The sequence below is a fragment of the Archocentrus centrarchus genome, chromosome 21 (assembly GCF_007364275.1).
Source record: "Archocentrus centrarchus isolate MPI-CPG fArcCen1 chromosome 21, fArcCen1, whole genome shotgun sequence".
Lineage (NCBI taxonomy): Eukaryota > Metazoa > Chordata > Actinopteri > Cichliformes > Cichlidae > Archocentrus > Archocentrus centrarchus.
The window spans coordinates 14,499,947-14,520,648 of record NC_044366.1 but is presented as its reverse complement, the minus strand read 5'-3'; the positions used below and the strand labels follow the sequence as shown (position 1 = coordinate 14,520,648).

Here is a 20,702-nt window from a genome sequence, read left to right as displayed (position 1 = left end):
AACCATTCGCACATTTTACGTGCAAGGACGTACAAGTTTATGGATAACGAATGCATGACGTTCACGAATGGGTGGAATATGAAAGTTAACGCTTTCGTTCACCTCCTCTCTCTTTCTGAAAGCCGTGATGACGTAGCTGCAGGTTGATCTCCTACATGGCAGAGAGCTCCCTGTTTCTACAGACTACGTTATTTACGCAACTGTGCTGTCGTTGAATCGATATACGTTGCATGTTAACAGTCTATCCCTCCTTCTCTCAATCCCCACGCCCCACCCGGTCACTGTGAAGAGTTACTTTTTTCTCCCCATTTATTTTTTTATTTTTATTTTTCCCCTCCAGTCACATGGGCTTTCAGAGTTCAATGTGAGCTGTCGACACCGCACGGGCTCTTTTTTATCATTATGGACGTTTAAAGGAGGGGAAACGCAGAGGGGCTTCGCATCTTTCTCTCTCCAGCTCCTCCTCTGCTGTGAAGCTTCAGAAGATCATGCAACACCTTAAACCATGGCGAGCTCTGCTCCTTCTGACAGTACTGTACCAACCAGGAATCTGTGATAAATACGGTAAGACGACGATAATGATGATAGTGGAACGGTAATCATCAGAAATTACACTCCGGTATTATCCCCGCAGTTTGATGTCAGCAGATGACTTTACAGTGGCATCATCCTATGCTAGGCTACTTTATCCTCTTTTTTGTTTGTTTTTTTGGGGGGGGGGTTGCTTCTGCAATGAGTGCATTTATTTTAGAGAACTGTGTTTATCGTTCAGAAACTGAATGAGAGATGGGCTGTGTGTGGAAATACGGAGGATGGCAGTCTAATGAGATTAAACACGGGCAGAGGACAGATCGAGAATACGAGGAGTAATAGGGAAAAGAAAAACTGAACACTGAGTATTTTGTTTCTGTTTGTGGAGCATTAGGGGATAAATTTAGGGAATGATTACGCTTAAAATATCACTGTGACGCGCCTTATGGTGCTCATGTTTTTTATTTAGAGTCTATCTCTCTCGCTCTCTTTTTTTTTTACACTGACAAGAGAGACAAGAGAGTAGAAGGAAGGGAAGGGAGAAGCCAAATCCACTTGTTAATGAATAACGCCCACACTAGTGTGTGTAAGCTATGCAAAACAAGATGAAAAGTATATATATATATATATATATATATATATATATATATATATATATATATATATATATATATATATATATATATATATATAAAACACAAAAACAAAAACTGAAGCAGTACTATGACAACAAACACACAAGACTAATTCAATAGTCACTGGGATTTCTATGACAATGGCAGCAGTACACTTTCAGCTTTTTTATGGCAGCTGGGTTGGGTGATGAGTTTATTTCTTTTTGTAGATTGATGCATTGTCTGTGTAACATGAGTATGTGGTGAATTGTGATGCAGGCAGTAAATCCAGGGAGTAATTCAGAATTAGACTGAAAAAGCAACTGTTTCTTTTTTATGTCTCGGCCCTCTTGCAGGTTTCTTAAACAACAAACAAGTGAGCAACAACAAAACTGTTATATATTAATGATAAATATCATTGGCAGTATACAGCATTTGAAGTGAACTATATCCTTGTATTTACTTAAAAAGCTCTATTAAATATCATTAACATCAAATGTTGCTTTATTACTTGTTGCTTTGAAAAACCTGAAGAATAAGAAACAGCATAAACACTGAAGGACAATGAAACACTGTGTTGCTCAGATTTCAGCACCATGGAGAGAAACCAGTAACCACTGTTGCTTCCCTTTGTCCATTCATCCTCTAACACCTCTTCTTTCCTTCCAGCTCTCTTTTTTCACACATGCCTCCTTCCATCTGTTCATCTGATGAACAATCCATCCATATGTCTGATTGTCTGTCCTCACACAGACTGTATGATATCCAGTGTCTGAGTCGCTGCAGTCAGTTGTTTCTCTGAGGGCCTGACAAAACAAACACTGTGTAATAGGTCAGGTTTCCTCACAAAAGCTAATGGTTTCAATGGAACCTTGTGGTGCATTACCATGCTCTAGTATACATTTTACTGTTCTCTATGTATAAAGTATATTAGTGACGATTATTATTACTATGAAAAGAAATATTTATTTTATCCTTATTGTATCCATTCTGACTGTTGATGTGAAGCAGCAGATTTATTGCACTCGCCTGTAGAAAGTTTAACAAAGAAATCATAACAGCTGAGTATATAACATGCAAACACATGCAGGAGTCTGGTTCAGACAGTTATGGTCATCCTCACTGTTGCTTTAGAAACCAGAATGTGCAGGAATTTTTAAAAAAAATCCATTAATGGAAATAAGCTTTCAGAGCCATAAATAGAAGAAAATAAACTCTTTATGTGTGTGTGTGTGTGTGTGTGTGTGTGTGTGTTTTAATTTGGTTATTTGTTTTTAATTGTGATGATGCATCAGTCAGTCCCTCTGCAAGCCCCTGCAGTTACACAGATACATATATTTTTTGCTCGGTCAATTGTGTATGCATTACTTCAGGTACTTGAAAGGTTCGCTTAACCATCTTCTGTGGTGGGTATGTTGACGTCAGTGCCATACAAACACATCTTTGACTTATTGTTTGTAAAAGGCTTCCAATTTGTATTTAGGATTGTAAGATTTTGCTTCATTAATGTCACTCATTAAATTAAAGTTTCAGGGCTTCTCTGCAATACAAAATACATGCACTGTGTTTTTGCAGTCTGTCTGTTTCTAAGCAGTGAGTCATTTTTAGGTACTGCGTCATTTCATTTAAAGGTAGAGAAAATCATTCTCAATCTTTGCTCGAGTTTGTGTTTAGATAAACATGCACAGACAGATCAATTCAGCCAGCCAGCTAGTTTACTGAGATTTCATTTAGCATGTACCCACTCTGGCCCACATACTGTACATACTTATTTTATTTTGATTTATTGTCTGGTACATGCAAAGAGACTCAAGCTTTGATGGTAAGAGAAAAAGACAAACAGACAGGGAGTGTTGTCTCATGCATATTCTGCTGGGTTACATTCCTATCTATCACCAGCCACCTGCTCTTTCCCACAGTGCCATACCCTCCAAGGTCTTATTCACTGACCTAAAATAAAAAGTAGTGTAACAACTACAAATGAATCACAGTGAAATACACCAAAATATATAATGACAGGATTCTTATTTGGACCCATGTTTAATCACAGTGTTAACAAATATGTATTTCATACCCACAAAATTTAAAGGTCATGAACATTTTGTCTTCAACCATGCTTATCAAATACATTTGTTCAAACACAGATAACATTTTTACCATGTCATTTCATCAGAAATGAAAATAAAAATAGCTTTAATAATTTAATAATTTTTGGGTTAATAGGGTTCAGGGAGTTATTAAAACACCTGTGCCATTACATAACAGGGTTATTCTTATTTAAATAATAAGTGCGGTGCATGCTTTCATAGACTTTAGTAGCATTTGGATATGAAAGGCAGGGTGACGATTGTGGGTGCTTGTGTTTTGGTTACCACTGAGCAGTACATTTGAATCTCATTAAAACGAAAAAGCCAAGGTTAAGCTCATTTTGTCTCATCTCTGCCCTCTGAATGTGCGTTAAGGCAGTCGTTTCCATGGAAATTACTGTAAAAGATTTTACGCTGAGTGCTTGTTAGCTTTCTCTTTGTGTTTCTGTCTCAGGTTGCCTGTTTGAGCGAAAACTGTGCACAAGGGATCAGTTCTGCTCAGATGGTGAGTACTCTACACACGTGCATAGGCAAACACAATCAAATGGCTTTCTTGAACGTGTTAAACTTTTTAGACAGACCACTTTCTTAATCCTTCTGTAACACTACAGCATACTAGATGTTAAGCCCTTGATGCTGGACACACACAGATGCACACACTGGAAGCATACTGACATGCAGACTGCGTATAAAAACATACAAACACGAATTATGGATTTTTCCTCTCTTTACCTTATTTACCACTGCCTCAGTCACCTGCCCCTCTCCTTTTCCTCATTTTTATCTAAGCCCCGCCCCTGACCCACTGTCTCCATAGCAACACTGACATCACAGTGAGGTCGACACCCCCACAGTTGTTGTGCTAATACAGCGATGAGTCACTGACACACACACACACACACTTACGTCCTTCCCCGTGGAAGCTTCACTTACGCACACACGCAATCACTGGACAGAATACTAAATGGATGAGCTGCCCAGGAGCAAACACAGAGACAGATATCAGCATGTCTGACAACACTGGGAGAAAAACAGTCCAAGTGGATGTAATGTGCCCTTTTTCTCACCATCGATCTCTGTACCACCTCCAGGACCTACTAAGCAAAATAAGCTGTAAACAGTCAGTGTTTGTCAGACACCAACAAAGACTAATTGACCTAATTTTTTTTAGCTTGTCCACAGTCCACAATGAGCATAACAGCACAGCTCCTGTAGACACTGCAGGTCCTGTGACTAACACCTAACTAAATGTATAAGACGGAGAAAAACAGCAACTGTGTAAAATCATTAAAAAAAAAACCCATTAAGGCTGTAGAGAGAACATATCCCCACTGTGTGTGTGTTGAGAATGAAGGTCCTGAATGACATTTTTCATGTCCTGGTAAGCATCAAGAACAGTTTTTGTTTGTCTTTGAGAACTGAGTGTTTTACAATAGGTTCAGTGACTATTAATGTTTGCAGTAATTTATGTAATTAAACAGGTAGTAATTGTAGCACAAATATTTTACTGGAAATGGACTCCAGGGTTAAAAGTGATAAGCCAACACCAAAAATAAGGTTTGAATTCTCTAGCTTAACTACAAGCTCAGTAGGTGTGACTTCTTAAACTGAACAGAGCAAATAGTTTAATGAGCTGCAAAGTGTCATTTTTGCTTCAACCTAACATAGACATATGGCTTTATTCTATGATGTCCTCTAAGGTTTCACTCAGGTTGTGATACATTCACAATCATCTTGAGCAGTACTTAGTAAAACAGAGTCTTCTATATGTTTGTAGTAAATCTAAATACTTCAGGGATTATTGTAGTGAAATCCCCATTTCATCTTTAGTGCTGCTGTGTGCCTACAATGAGAAAGAACAGTAATTGTGTCTTACTGTATTCCTCATTAGTGTATTAAATACACACCTCCTTTCAGCTACTTTGAGTTTGTGTCTGTGAAAGGATGTGTTGTTTATACTGTGGAACAGGCTGTATGTGGAGCAGCCACTCATTTATTCTGCATACATTTGGTAGAAGTAGTTGAGTGTGCAGTGACACATTTTGCTCTGCACGATCCAGGTTTTTATGCTGAGGCCTGTAGTTTTTACTGATGCCAGTCTCTTCCAGGCAGAAGTGTTTTTAGATTCACCAAGGATCCCTGCATTTCTTAGAATCTTACACTCTGTTTGCCCCTCAGTTGTTGGCCTGTTTGTGGCATTTTAAAGGTTCAGTCAGTCTAGTCTGCTTATGTTGTTGTTTTTGCAGGCATTATCGATGTAATGTAGAAAGCCTGCTAAACCCAGACCAAGGTCATACATCTTTGTATATATGCTATATTGCCAAAAGTACTCTCACTCACCCATCCAAATCATTGAATTCAGGTGTTCCAATCAATTCCATGGCCACAGGCATATAAACCAAGCATCTTGGCTTCTACAAACATGTGAAAGGATGAGTCTCTCTCAAGATTTCAGTGAATTCCAGCAACAAGTCCAGAAATTTTCTTGCTGCTAAATATTCTGTAGTCAACTGTTAGTGGTATTATAACAAAGTGGAAATGATTGGGAACGACAGCAACTCAGGCATGAAGTGGTAGGTTGCATAAAATGACAGAGCGAGGTCATCATATGCTGAGGCACATAGTGTGCAATGGTTGCCAACTTTCTACAGAGTCAGTCGTTACAGACCTCCAACCTTCATTTGGCCTTCAGATTAGTGCGAGAAGACTGTGTAGGAAGCTTCCTGTTCCAACATGACTGCACACCAGTGCACAAAGCAAGGGCCATAAAGACATGGATGAGTGAGTTAGAGCAGAATTAGAGCAGAGGCTGCAAGCCTGGCCTTCTTGTCCAACATCAGTGTCTGACGTCACAAATGTGCTTCTGGAAGAATGGTCAAAAATTCCCAAAAATCCTCCTAAACCTTGTGGAAAACCTTGAGCTGAAGTTGCTATAGCTGCAAAGGGTGAGATGATACCATTTTAAACCCCATGGATTAAGAAAGAGATGCACTCAAGTTCATATGTGTGTGAAGGCAGACAATGAATACTTTTGGCAATATAATGGAGGTATACTGTAGCACCCTGACCTTGTCACCTTGCATCTGTGGTAGTTAATGTATAACAAAGTCAGTCTACTGAGGAAGGTATGGAGGTTTTTGATATGGTAGCAATACATGCTAAATTCTTTAGTGTGGCACTACGAATTTGAGTGAATGCAAAAGCTTACGCACTGATGATAGGGCTGAGCTTGTCCTTACACAGTACATGTAGCTGTAGGACCAAACTATCAAATCATTTTTCAATCTGGTTGTAAAAATCATACATATTTTTTTCATTTTTGTTTTACATTATATGCCAGAAGCACGCCTGTGATGAAAACTGCCAGGGCACAAGATGAAACTACTGTTGCAGGTTTTCTATCAGTGGGACAGCAGTTGTAGTTTATGAAATATATTGCAGTGGGACTGTTTCCTAACAAATGGACTGATACTTATATGGTGCTTTTCTACTCTATTTGAGCACTCAGAGTGCTGAGTGTTAATGTTTCTTTGTTGCTGCTGTTCAGGTAGTGATAGAAGCAATTAGACCTAAAAAAAAGAAAAAAATCACCAATAAACAGACTACTGTTTCGCAGCTTGATTGTTACGATACATACCTTTGTTTCAAGGATATGAATAACTAGTACTGATGTTTGTAACCACATTTAGTTGAGTGGGAAAATTATTATTGGGAGAATTTTTTAAATGACATAATTAAAATTAATTGTTGCATTTCTTATATTGTTGGCTTCTTTTGGACAACAACATAAAAATCAATATCCTATGTTCCCTGCACAAAAATGACATCTACTGAAATAACCCAAGCTCTCAAAATAATCCCAAGCCAATCAAGCCATGCAGTTTGCTGGCTTGTCTTGATTTGTCTTCCATTCTGCTTCCTCCTGCCCATCTTCTTTCTGTCATCAGTCCTTTCACCAGAAATAATAACAGCAATGTACTCTACTAGTGCAATACACTGCCAGGATGTCACATCATCAACATCAATAAATTTGTCATTTGATGTCAGACTTTGTAATCATTAGGGTGAGATACACATTTTGAATTGAAAAAAAAAAAAATCTGCGCCCTTTAGTTGTTTTAGTGGGGAGTTTGCACCATTATGTCTTTATAAGAATGGTTACATTCTGTATCTCTAAAATAAAAATAAAACGCAATAGTATACTTAGTCTTTACCACACTTAGTGGCGTAACAGAGTGTCTTGTAGCAAAAGTCTTAAACACATTTTGTTGATTTTATTACAATCACTTTCTGGGGGGCAAAAGCATCTTTTAAACCAGTATCTGACCTGACACAACACGTGCAACTCCTCCTGCATGGCGCCTGACTTTTTCAATTAAAAAATAAACGTGAGCTGCTTCATATAAAATGTGCGGCTATAAAAACACATTAATCCTCTCTAAGCTGTTCACTATAACAATTCCCTCACTGTGGCAAAGCGGGTTGTGTGAGATTTAGCTGGTGTAGTTGCTGTGGTGACTCATCAGTGCACCAGTTAAAACAGAGTCTGCTCTGCTTTATCTTTATTCCTATCACACAGCAGTCTAGCAAGCTAGGTCCTAATAAACTGAGTATACAGATTAGAAACTCAAGCCTTCTATATCTGATTTCGATCTTCGCAGCGATTCATTTGTCTGCATCTAGCTCACTTAGATAACCTACTGTGTGTTGTCAATAGCTTCATGCCATCTGTGTGGAGCATGGACCGTTTTTTTTTTTTTTCTACTGATTCCTGACCTTTTTCATTTAATCCAAACTTTAATTTTAATGGTTTATTTATTATTTGAATGGGTAATTATTTATATTGCATTTCATTGTTTACCTAAGTACAGTTCAATAGGCCTGCAGTGCAGCAAATCAAACTTAAAAGCTCTCAAGGATTGATCACTGAAGAGTAGATGCATGATGACGAATGCACTTCATGATAACAAAAAGAGAATAGTCCACAGGTAATACTGAGGATATGCTAATAATATTTCTGTTGCCATGAAGCTACCTGCAGGTTAGCGGCTTCAATTTTTCAAAAGCACATACACACACAGATGGTGGCAGGAGCTTTTCAAAAGAACTGTGACAAACAGTATAAGTGTGTGGGCTGTACTTCAAAACTACAGTATGACTCATTTCTGTGGGCTAGTGCAGAGTGGGCCACCATAAGAATTACATCTATGACAAAATAACCTCAGTGGCATTGTCAATGGAACCATTTGTATTGAAATGCATAAAGTTTGAGCACACAAAAAAAATTTTAAAAATCACAAAAGACAAAACTTCACTTGATGCCTTGTGAAATAATGGGTTCATTCTCAGAGGCTTATTGAGATATAAAAATATAATAGTTTCTCTCATATGGTGATGTCTTTGTTATGAGATTAATTTCTCCTGAGGGCCTTTTTACACGGTAGACATTTTAAACGAGGAAAAAAGTTAATGATTGCTCCCTTCTGTTCAAGTGTTGCACTTTTCTCTGCCTTTGAAGAAGTTTTTTTTTTTTTTTTGTCATAACTGTAATTAGATATGGCAGGATGCCAGTGATGCAGCAGCACAATACCAGTACCTGAGACTGGCACAGCTACATAAAAATTCAAGTGTTATTTGTTGATTTCCTGCACATCAAAAAGTCCTTTAAATCTGAAGTAAAAAAAAAAAAAAATCAAAAAAATCAGTCAGATTAGTTGTTGTATTTTGGACCAGGAATCAAAATCTCAGCAGGCTGCCCATGGTAAAACTGGGGTTTCATAATTACATTCTTGTTCATGTGTGTATTTCAGATGGGTTGTTTGGTCAGTGTCGAAGCTCTAAGCAGGACCTGGTCCAGTACCAGGTGTCGGTTCCTGTCCTGAAGAGGATGCAAGAAGTTCTGAAACAGCTCATGCTAGAAGGTGAGACAGAACATAATAGACAGCAATAATATATAGCTATGATAAAGCAGTAAGTTGCTTAACTCATTCATAATGTCAGCAGAGAGCACTGATATTTATTTGTCTGTATTTCTGTAATCCTCACATGCAGTTTGGTTTTGCAGTTTTTTGGTTCGGCATTTTTTTTAGATTAATTTCCATCTGTGTATGCAGGGCTGTCATGGCAGGATGACATTACTCAGTATATTTTGTCAAAGGAGCTGAAGAGAGTTCCTCATACCACACTTTCCTCAAAGCCAAACTCCTCGTCCTTGTCTCATTTCTCTCAGTAAGTACACCTTAGTTACTGTGAAACTGGCTGAGAAATGTATATTTGTAAAACACATTAACTCAATTATTTTCTGGTTGCCAGGCCCAAACAGCACACCTCCCACCACCAAAGTTCAAAGTCGGACTCCACATCTCCTGGTGGCAAATATGTGGACTACATGATTGTTGACCCTCCTCAGTCCCCACTGCGCATGCAGACAGCATCCATGGACCCATACACATACCGCCAGGTATAAAACACACACTGTTAGGCAGCAACTGATGTGTTTGCAACACTGCTTCATGCACAGGTGTAGACAAAATGTTGCATATTTTATGTGAACTAATATGAGAATATTGCTCATACTAATGTACCACAGCTTACATCTTGTATGACAGGTAATAGTGTACTGTCTCTGCCAATCACAGCATAGGTACCAGGATGAAGTAGAGCGATCGCTCATGGGTGCAGGAGGTGCTTATGCCCGTCCTTCTTCAAGGTCCCAAGCCAACCAGAGAGAGCGAGAGCGCGATAGGCAGCTGCTGCTGGAAGCTCTGTCTCTTTACCTGGCATCTGCACAGCCGTCTCATCGCCACAGAGGCGCTGCTTCCATGGTTCCTGCAGGTATAAAATTCAAAACAGAAAGACTTTTTTCTGAAAATATTGAACCAACTTAATACATAGTTTAAAAGAAAACAAAAATGTTTAATAAACACAGTTTATAAACTATGAAAACTCATGCACACATTTAGTTTCTTGTGCAGAAAACACCTATAGACATAAAAAGGACAGAAGTCTGGAACACTTTCCTTTTACTTGTAATAAAAACTTAAGAGCTGCAGCCTTTCTTATAAGTTGGACCAATTGCAACCAATTGATTTTCCTACCATACCTGTTATGAGCAGGTCTGCCTTATTATGAGGACTTGGAGTTGGATATACCAGTGGACTATGTGGAAGACTACACCCTAGAGGAGAGGCTTGGTACTGCAGGCAGGCAGCAACTCTTGCAGAATAAGAAAGTTCCTCAAGAATATAACATATTATCTGGAAACAATGGTAAGGAAAAGGAACTTAAGCACAATGGCATACAACATAAACACAACACCACACACATATCTACACTATGGATGTACTTGCATAATCTGCAGATATGCTTAAAAAATGATTAGTGGAAAAATAATGGTAATGTTGCTGTCCTGTGTTAGATGACTTGCTCCAAAGGATGTCGAGTGTCTTGCAGAAGTACAGAGTTGACCCAAGAGACCTCAGTCAGGAGCAGCTCTATAAGCTAGCCCTCACGCTGCTGCAGCACCAAGGCAAAACTGCTACAGCCCCCCAACTTGGTAATAAACAAAACAGGAAAACAATTAAATTTTAATATCTTAAATAAAGAAATATCCTTATCCCTACAAGTTGAGTATATGAAATTTAGTATTTATCTAAAACAGTTTGTCTCTCTATTCATAGATCCAGTCGAAAAAGATCTCAACACCCTCAAGGAAGTAAGTCAGCATCTACTGATAGCAGTGATTACAAAATGTAATAACAAGTTTTTACAAGGACATGTTTTCTCCTCTCCCCCTTAAATGCAGCTGTTAAAAACAGACAGTGTGTCCAATAAACCGGAGAAGCCTGTTCCTGGTGCCCCTGTCCCCTCCTCTGCCTTAGTCCAAGCTACACCTTCATCCAAGAGTCCCAGCCTCCCGCCGTCTGCCTCTCAGCCTCCGCAGGCCGCACCTGCTGAGGTTGGACAAGATTTTAAGGAACAGGGGCTGCCAGTAGTTGAGGGCACAGGAGCCAAAGAGGAGTATGGATACATTGTCACTAATCGGAGGTTAGCACTTGATTGAATTCAACAGTGATTTCTTCTATTCACGATAAACACATCTGAAACATTAAAAAAAACTTTGCTTGAGTTGCTAATGATTTGTGTAATAGATGTTTTGATAAATGCTATGTAATAATAGTCTGCTGTGAACTGTAAAGACCAGAAAACAAGATATTCATTTAAAATTGTGCTTACAACAAGAATAATGCTGTTTGTTTCATTTGTAGTACCCTGAGTCTGTACGATGGAGTCAAGATGTTGGAGCTGCTGGCTGATAAAATACACCTGACAACTAGCAGCTTCATCAACATTAGGTAACACTGCAGTTATATATGTTTAATGTGTGAGAGAGTTGCTATTTTACTCTTCATTACAGCATTTGTATAGTTTTCAACTAGTCAGCCTGTCTGTCCCTGTGTTTATTTGTTGCCAGCGTCGTTGGTCCTGCACTGACTTTCCGCATCCGGCAGAATGAGCACAACATGACTGCAGCAGAGGTCGCTGCTAAAGCGGGTAAGACTCAAACACAGGCACACAAACTCTTATTTATCCACATATACACAAGCTTAAACATAATTTCGCAGATTTTTGTTTCATGTTATATGTGGTCTGACAATAAATGCATAAATATGATGCTCAAAAATATATGTTTCCAATCTTTAGATGCACCCCCACTGAAACACTGAGATGAATACAAGATTGGGGACATATAATCAAATAGCAGTTTAACAGATATTGGGGTTAAAAAAAGAGAAGATATAAGTGTAAGAAAACTATTGAGTCTACTACTAATACATTTTACCTTTCTTATATGCTTACATTACATTGTCCCACATTGCAATCTACCAATTTAAAATATATATATATATATATAGGGACACTATTTTGTATTCACTTTGTGTTGTTATTCGTTTCTATCTGTAATACATAAAGAATGTGATGGGTTGTAGTGTTATAGACAATATAGGCATTTCTTTTCCCTGAACCATTTGCCTGATGGAGCACTGAAACATCAGAAATAAATGTGTTTTTGTCAGGCAGTATGCAGAAGTCAGTTTGCAGTGTTAGATCCAATCTTACAAAGCCTGTTGTTTTTTCACTCCAACAGTATCTGAAAAGAATTTCCTGGAGTCTGAGACAGGTCTGAAGATTGTGCAGACTGGTGTGGGAGAGGTATTTGATACACACATGGACACATTTCATCTTTTCTTTTTAACATTTTCTCTCTAATCTAATCACGGACGTACTCCTCTTCTTTATTTTTGGTTGTCCTTTGTGGTTTCAGTTAGTACTGATACCGTGACTTGAGTTACATATACAGCTAGGAAAGTGTTGAGAATAATCAGTAAATTTCAGAGGAAATCAGGATTGGAAATAGTGGGTTGCTCAGTGGGAATATCTTGATTATGATCATTTTTATTACCTTCACAGATAAAGTAACCTTTGTTAACACCATCACTAAACTTTGTACTGTATACAACTGTTTTTATGCATGTGTAAACCTTGGTGGCCAGAACCAGTAAGTGAGGCAACACCTCCCAACAACCAGCAATTCACTTGTTGCCATGGTGTTCCGTCTCCTCCCCCACCTCACCCATACTGTGGCTCCCAGATCCCAGGTGCTATGGTAACAGTCACCAGTGTCATTAACCTCATTATTCACCGTTTCACACAAACAGCGTGATTCCTAGCCTCTGATCGTCATTCATGTGCTGCTCCTTGTGTGTAATCGATCGTTATTTCCAAAATGCACATATAGATTGAATATAAGGATCTCTCTCTCTCTCTCTCTCTCACACACACACACACACACACACACACAATTGCTTTCAGAGCTACAAAGATAATATCAGAGCCATGTTGCCAACGTGTGTGTGTGTGTGTGTGTGTGTGTGTGTGTGTGTGTGTGTGTGTGTGTGTGTGTGTGTGTGTGTGTCTGCTACTGATGTGATGAAATAGCACGAACTGATGTTTTTACTCTTTTTACTCATCAGAGGTGTAAAACGAGGCTGCATTTTATACAAATGATGCATTTGTCTCTTTTCACTAATTACTAAGTTTTGATCAAATATTACAAACTAAGGAAAATTTCTTTGCATTTTTTAACATACAGTACATATTAATGCTGGTAATGCTTGTCCTAGAAATGGTAATATAATATACTGTAAAGTTAGGACAAAGTAAATATACTTCTTCAAATGAGGTTTCTCTACCTCTGTCTCTTTGGTTACTGTTGTCCAGGTCACTAGTGGCTTTTGATTTTCTTCCCTATGTTAGCATTCAATTTTAATTAGCCCCTTCAAGGCTGGTTGGTGGATTCATTATTAATTTTATTAGTTTTCTCTTTGGACTGACATTTTGGTTATACAGGAACACCACTGTGCAGATGCCTTAGTATTAAACTGGCAAAGCAGTACTGGTGAGTTCTGTTGGAGTGGGTAGCATAGTGAAAATTGTTTGCAAGTAAAGATGAAGTTGAAGAATAGGTGGAATGACACTTAGGGGCAGACTGTACCTTACAGCACTGTTGCATGGCATGTTGTATGAGATGGTTGGCTGATCTCCTGGAGCCTCAGCTGTCTTTTTAATGAGTTCTGGGGCACAACACCTTGACCTTTCAGACCTCCGTCTTTTAAACTTAACTCAGCTGCTCACTGAGCACAGATTGCTGTCAAGTGCAGTTACAGAGAAGCAATTCTGTTGGTAAAATGAAATGAGTGACCTTTGAATTGCAGCAGTGAGGGTGGAATTGCTGGAGCAGCTTAGCTTGGATTGACTATTGATGCACATGTTGAAAAATGGAGTTAACAACCTGTTTTTTTATTGTGTTCCTGCCCACCTGTCATATCTTACTCACCACTCTTTATGATCGCCTTTTTTTCTAGAGGACAGATGCACGGGGCCTCCCTCAGGTAACCAGGGTTTCCCAGGGCTCCAGTGGGACAGTTATCACCCTTGTTTCCATGGCAGTTGTTGGAGGTGTGCTAGTATTGGCCATGGCCATAGCTTGTCTCAGGCACTATGCTCAGCAAGTGGCCAATGGCAAGCTTGGCCTGGGGCCAGAGGGAGGAGCAGAAACACATTTTGACTACCAGGTAAGGCAACATAAGGGGACTGATGAAAATCCTTTATATATGAGTGTCTGTTTTGAACTCTATATTGAATTGTTTGATATATTTTCATAATTGATCATAATGGATTGGAAAAAAGATAATGAATACCACATTATCGAGAATAGCTTGAAAACTCATCTCTTAAATCGGGCAGTTAGTTGTCTATAGTTTGTGCATTTAATGGCCAAAGTAATGCAGTTTTCTGTCTGTTCAGGAGCTATGTCGGCAGCACATGGCATCTAAATCCTCCCTGTGCCGCCAGGACTGTGTGGGAGGAGTGAGCAGCAGCATGCCGGGACCTGCCATAGGCACGGGTGCAGGTGGACGGAGGGGTACAGATACATCCCGTGTCAGCAGTGTTTCCTCCCAGTTCAGTGATGGTCCCCAGCACAGCCCATCCTCCACCCACAGCTCCACCCCATCCTGGAGTGAGGAGCCTGCCCAGTCCAACATGGACATCTCCACCGGTCACATGATACTAGTGAGTGAAGACACAGTCAGAGTGGACAGTAAATGTACTCCGAGTTGATGAAACGGATTCTCCACTGAAAGACTTAAGCAAATATTTATTCCTTGTATCCCGTCTCTCCCCCAGGCATATATGGAGGATCACCTGCGTAATAAGGACCGTCGCCAGAAGGAGTGGGAAGCTTTGTGTTCGTATCAGGCAGAACCCAGTTCAGTAGCTGTGGCGCAATCCCCAGACAACATGGACAAAAACAGACATGCCGAAGCTCTCCCCTGTTAGTTCACTGATATGTGACGCTTTTTATAATTTCTGTATTTTGTACATCATAATGGCAAAAGCTGAAAGCATCACCAGTCTTTAAACACAGTTTATGCCTAAACTCTTGTTTTCCCAGATGATCACTCCCGCGTGAAACTGAAGACTGATGTAAACCCAAATAAACAAGATTATATCAATGCCAGCATCATTGTAAGAATTCCTCAAGCAATGCAAAAATATATAGCATGTGACAGTGTGATAGTTAATGTTACTTGGTGATTTCCCCACTAATCCAAAATGAAGCTTTAAAGATACAGCCATTCTTTAGTTATTCTTATACAGTATGCAAATAGCGCTTAATCAGTTGCATCTACAGGTATCAGTTTGAGTAATACTCTATTGTTGGATAGATGACTTTATGAAGTACTGAGTCATTAATGGAATATAAGAAAACTCTTGAAGCATAATTACTGTAGCTACCTAGCAGTGTTAATTTAGTTGACAAAATTATTTTCGTCATAGTTTTCGTCAACAACCCTTTTTTTCTCTCTTGACGAAAACGAGGCGATTACTAATTTAAAACCACCTAAGAGGATAAAAACGATGACGATTCGTCAAGACGAAACCAGTTCCGAAAGTGTCAATTAATCTTCTTGCAAAATTAATTGACACTTTCGTCAAGACAAAAGTGTCAATTAATTTCGTCATCGTTTTTATCCTTTCAGGTGGTTTTAATTTAGTTATGGTCTTGTTTTCGTCATGGAAGAAAGGGTCATTGGCGAAAACTATGACGAAAATATTTCATCAACGAAATTAACACTGCTACCTAGATGTGCTGTATGACAACATACAACCCTTCCATCAGCAGCTCTCAACCCTTTCCATGCAAATGTTTTCATTATGATTTTATGAAAATATAAAACTGTGGGGGCTTTTTGCATCTGGACTTCCTGTAACTCATATCAGAAAGTTCTTTGCAGGAATTTCAAGAGACCTTTTTTTTCCTTTGTTTTTAATCAACAGTTCGATCATGATCCTCGCCAACCATCTTATATTGCCACACAGGGACCTCTTCCCCATACTGTTGCTGATTTCTGGCAGGTCAGTGCAGGCTTCCTTCTGCTTTCTTTATCCTGTGCAATATAAATAATAAAACAATGCATCTGCGGGGAATTCTTAAAGCAATGTGTGTCTGTACATGTGTGTTGGCGCTTTTCAACTTACAGATGGTGTGGGAGAATGGCTGCACAGTGATTGTGATGATGACAGCTTTGGTGGAGGATGGAGAGAAGCAGTGTGAACGATACTGGCCTGATGAAGGCTCATCCCTCTACCACATCTATGAGGTTAATTTCCTGTTTAATTTTTACCTTTCCCATAAAGTGCAGAAGATACCATTACAGAGAAACCTTTCAAAGGTGGATACAAGTACCAAAATTGCCACACATCCTCTTCTATGATTATTTTTTTTTGGTCAGGCCTGTTAGGCATTTGAAATCTCAGGATGGCTGCCGACAAAGGCAAGAAAATATGTATACTTTAATATAAAGTATACTAGACTTGCCTATCCTGAATGACCTTAGTGTCAATGTTCCACCAAGTAGAAGTCTAAAAATCCTTTTCTTTTTGGAAAAAGTGCTTTTAGTTCTGGGTGAGAGGAAAAAAAGGTACATAAACTACAGTCCATTTACCATGGATGTTTGAACCTGTCCAAAGACATCCTCGTCAGGTTAATTGGTCATTCTGAAGTTGTTGTTGGTGTGACTTAAAGTTATCTGTCTCTCTGTGTTAGCCTGTGCCTGGAATATATAACAAAAGAGATGAATCATATACACAGTAGTGAATAAAACAGATTAGACCTAGATTTACTATACTGTACCTTGTGTGTACTAAAGGGTATTTCCATAGCATGGTGTTTCATGTTTAATCATTTTAACTTTTAACTTATAATTATAAGTATGTATAACCTATTCTTTTTCCCCTGGAGGTTTATCTGACCAAATCTTGCAAGTTGAATCACGGCATTCTTAAATTATGATATAATTCAAAGGAGTCATATCTTTTTACCTTCTTTTCCCCACTCCCACCACCACCACCATTTTTCCCCCCTCTGTGTCTTTGCGTCTATCAGGTGAATCTAGTGTCAGAGCACATCTGGTGTAAGGATTTCCTGGTGCGTAGCTTCTACTTGAAAAATGTCCAGACGCAGGAGACAAGAACCTTGACCCAGTTTCACTTGTTGAGCTGGCCGGCTGATGGCATCCCCACCTCCACACGACCACTGCTTGACTTCCGCAGGTTAGAAACTATCCACAAACACATACATATGCAGACTGCCCTTGGTTTATACAGGTGCCACAAGACTATATAAGCAAATATATATCTAAACACTTGCATATGAACTATTACAGTAGTCACATCGGTGGATTTTAATCCCGCTGATCGCCTTCATGTCCATCTCTTTTCTGTGTTTTTCATTCTTCCTGCCATTTGTCATTGTTTACAATCAGTTTCCATGTTATTCATTTCGAGCTTAATCCATCACCTCTGACACTCTCTCTCTCCCTCTACCCCAGTGTGCAGGCTGACAGGTTTGTATTTTAACATCTCCCAGTGTCATTTTTGTGGTTTGCAGCTAGTACTCTGGCTCCAGTTGCATAGTCACAAAAATGAGCATTGGCAGGTGTGACTGGCTACTGCAAGAGGGACAGTGAATCTGTGGCTTCCTCTCTACTTTTTCTATCCTGTTTTCACCACCTCACTGTCCTCCGCACCCTCATGCAGTATCTAATTTTTCTGTCCAATCAAATTTCTGCCATTCCTGATCTTGTTGTGTTTATCTGTCATTTACACTCATTCCATCCCTGGTATTTCCAACACGATCATTTACATTGTTCTCATTGGGATATTCCACAAATACTCAAAACAGCATAAGAGATCTTATTCCTGTGTGGTGCAGAATTTGTCATTTCTTTATTACTAATTAGATATTATTTTACTGTGAAAAAGGTCAGTTGTAACCTTTAACATAGATATTTTATAACAAAGAACATCTTGTCCTTTGTCCTTTTCTTTCTCTTCTGTCCCATGTTTCTGCTTTTCAGGAAGGTGAATAAATGTTACAGAGGTCGATCCTGTCCAATCATCGTTCACTGCAGGTAAAAATGAAAGGAAGATATTCAGGGGCGTGTCGGGTCACAGATTTCTGTGGAACACCAGAAACTGCAGACATCCACAAAATGAATTTTCTGTTTAGAGGGTAATTTGAAGTAGAACACTTTGGAAAATCATGTTTGCTTTATCCCTGTGCGTTTTTGGCACTCCCACAGTGATGGCACTGGCAGGACTGGCACATACATCCTTATTGACATGGTGTTGAACCGCATGGCCAAGGGTGAGTTGCTCAAAAGCAAAAACATTACTCAGATACAGTATATCCATGCCTAATATTTATGACTTGCAGCCCACAGATGATGCAAGATGAGAAAAATTGTAATGAAACATTTTTCAAAGTTTGGCTCGAGTCACAGTAAAGTTGCATTTCCTATCAAGTACAGCAGAGGGTGCTATAGTTACAAGGCACTAATATTAAAGTAAGGTACTGATAGCTCATACATTTTATTTTTTTCAAACTTATGTGTGCATATGTTTGTGGTATTTCTTGTGCTGAGTAGTTTAGCAGCTTAACTAGAAACCTTTAAAAAGAGTCAGGAAGCGAACTGTAATCAAATTACATCTGTACTATCAAAGTTTTATTTTACTGAAACTAATTTCAGATGCTTTTTTTTTTTTTTGCTGTTGTCAGGGTTTATTTTATTTATCAGACAGGGTTGCTGTTTAGACTTCAACCTGGAGTTAGACATCTAGATGTTCTCTGGCTCTTTACGAGAATATAGCAAAGACTGATTTATTTTTAGTAAAACAAATGAATATGAGCTCCTTAGCATTTCATGTCAATTCTAACATTTCACAAATGACCTCAACAAATCAATTTTGTGAATTGTCTACATCCACATCACCTGAAAACAGATTTAAAGTGATGGAGCTTAACACCAAAAAGAAAAGTTGTGGAGTGGTGGATTTCCTGGCATCAGGAAAACTTTAAAAAAACTAGTAGTGATGCCGCTACTATTCTTGATGTCATTAGGAGTGAAGGAGATCGACATTGCAGCCACACTGGAGCACATCAGAGACCAGAGACCTGGCCTTGTCCGCACCAAGGTACACATTATCTGTGTGTGATTGTGCATGTGTTTGTTTTCCTGATCTTCAAAGAGTCCGTGATGACCCAAATGTCTCTCTCTGTCTCTGGCTTTTCTCTTCACTGCTCCACCTAATCAGGACCAGTTTGAGTTTGCCCTGACAGCAGTAGCTGAGGAGGTGAATGCCATCTTGAAAGCCCTGCCACAGTAAGATGCAGCAACTGATGGATACAACGATGACATGCAGACACAAAAGAATACACACTCCAGTGGACACACATGTATGATTCAGTCATGTATGAGCATTACTGTACATAAAAACCTGCTTGACCACACTGGAGCTATTACCGCTCTTGCTTTCAACCTGCACTTTTTTTTCCTGCTGACTCTCTGTCCGGGTGTTTAAAACGTTTTGGAATCAGATTTTATTGTAGATTTTTGGGGGGTTTATTTGTTTTGTTTTTTTGTGTTTGCTTTCTGCAAAAAAAAAAAAAAAAAGCAGAATCAAATTTCTTTACAAGTATGGCACAAATTTGATTTCTATGTTAGTATCTTAAGTTTCAAATTACACAAGGAAGTGGTCATCAGTTGGGAAATTAATAGAAAACCTTTGTGCCTGTGTGAATCCACATGAATGAATATGTAATAAGCGTGGTCATGCCATCAGAAAGAATAGTTATCTTACACTCTTCTGATTAAATTTTTGCCTGTTACTGGAAATTATTACCTCAAATGATCAGCCAACATCAAAAAGATATTTCAGGACCAATACAGGGTTTGTATTGGCTGTTCTGATGAATGCTGAAATTGGACCAAAGTTATAATACTGTCAAATCCCCTGACAAAACATATCCAATATTTATGACACCCATCCCACTGACACGTGGTATGGTTGTTCTCCACTGTAACTCTGAATGTGTTGTTTCGTGTTATCTGAATACTGTATTCTTTTGTCAGGCGTGTTGATTTCTGGCAGGTTTTTCTTTTTGAGGCATGTCTTTTTGCCTTGAAAACATGATTGTTTGCTTTCAGCACTGGTCCTTTTGTAATTGATGCTCGACTTAATGAAGTACCTTTCCCTGTCTCCCTTTCTGCACAAAGTAATGTTCTTCTACTGTCTTACTCAATGTATGACCTTGTGATTCGTGTAAATAATTCATCCTGATGATTGTGTTTATTTCATGTAGCAGACAGACAGAAAATATCTATAAAAATGTATTTTTGACTTGACCTAAATAAATTTGTGATGTGATGCAGCAGAAAACAAATCCAAATTCCTTCAGTGTTCTCTGTTTCCTGGATTCCTGATTCCACCATTGTGACCAGTATGGTGATTCTCCTATAGACATCAATGCAATTGGACTTTTTTTTTTGAACCAGAGGAGTCC

At 38.9% G+C, this 20,702-nt stretch overlaps 1 protein-coding gene across 1 annotated transcript; it reads left to right on the top strand.

Annotated features, from left to right (window-relative positions):
- Positions 1-218: 218 nt before the first annotated feature.
- On the top strand, positions 219-20,582 carry ptprna (protein tyrosine phosphatase receptor type Na). Its single transcript, XM_030757535.1, has 24 exons — positions 219-564; positions 3,687-3,737; positions 9,043-9,153; positions 9,346-9,460; positions 9,545-9,692; positions 9,871-10,066; positions 10,348-10,500; positions 10,650-10,787; positions 10,912-10,946; positions 11,037-11,278; positions 11,500-11,586; positions 11,706-11,785; positions 12,381-12,445; positions 14,158-14,367; positions 14,600-14,866; positions 14,981-15,128; positions 15,249-15,322; positions 16,136-16,213; positions 16,339-16,458; positions 17,244-17,410; positions 18,217-18,270; positions 18,442-18,506; positions 19,260-19,333; positions 19,454-20,582. Exons 1-24 carry the CDS (start codon positions 489-491, stop codon positions 19,523-19,525), a joined length of 2,826 nt encoding a protein of 941 aa, XP_030613395.1. The 5' UTR covers positions 219-488; the 3' UTR covers positions 19,526-20,582.
- Positions 20,583-20,702: the final 120 nt, after the last annotated feature.

What these genes read in the sequence shown, in the direction of transcription:
- ptprna (XM_030757535.1), top strand. Translation starts at nt 489, where the DNA reads ATGCAACACCTTAAACCATGGCGAGCTCTGCTCCTTCTGACAGTACTG. An exon ending in TCCTTGTCTCATTTCTCTCA is followed by an intron (nt 9,461 to 9,544) that starts GTAAGTACACCT and finishes TCTGGTTGCCAG; the next exon opens with GCCCAAACAGCACACCTCCC. An exon ending in TACATTGTCACTAATCGGAG is followed by an intron (nt 11,279 to 11,499) that starts GTTAGCACTTGA and finishes TTTCATTTGTAG; the next exon opens with TACCCTGAGTCTGTACGATG.